This window comes from Plectropomus leopardus, unplaced genomic scaffold (genome assembly GCF_008729295.1).
Source record: "Plectropomus leopardus isolate mb unplaced genomic scaffold, YSFRI_Pleo_2.0 unplaced_scaffold59515, whole genome shotgun sequence".
NCBI classification, from domain to species: domain Eukaryota; kingdom Metazoa; phylum Chordata; class Actinopteri; order Perciformes; family Serranidae; genus Plectropomus; species Plectropomus leopardus.
The window spans coordinates 1-333 of NW_024665426.1; the positions used below are offsets into that span (position 1 = coordinate 1).

Here is a 333-nt window from a genome sequence, read left to right on the forward strand (position 1 = left end):
GAGGCCCCGGTCCCCTTGGTCTGCACCAGAGTGCCCTTGGCCACCAAAGACTTGATGGCGGTCTTGACGCGGACCTTGTTCTTTTCCACATCGTATCCTCCGGCAGCTAGAGCCTTCTTGAGGGCGGCCAAAGACACGCCGCCCCGCTCCTTGGATGCGGCCACAGCTTTGACGAGCAGCTCGTTGACGCTGGGACCGGCCTTCCTCGGTTTGGAGACCTTCTTCTTGGCTGCTTTGGCCGGAGCGGCGGCGGCTGGAGCTGGAGCTTCTTCTGCCATGTTGTCCTGCAGTGCTGTTCCTCGTCAGGATAACAGAGAGTCAGACTGGACTGAT

At 60.7% G+C, this 333-nt stretch overlaps 1 protein-coding gene across 1 annotated transcript; it reads right to left on the reverse strand.

Moving 5' to 3' along the window:
- Window positions 1-5: 5 nt before the first annotated feature.
- LOC121939776 (histone H1-like) lies at window positions 6-278 on the reverse strand (the record flags this gene model as incomplete). The annotated part of the gene is made up of 1 exon (XM_042482730.1): window positions 6-278. A coding segment is annotated over exon 1 (273 nt), but the record flags the coding sequence as incomplete, so codon positions are not given.
- Window positions 279-333: the final 55 nt, after the last annotated feature.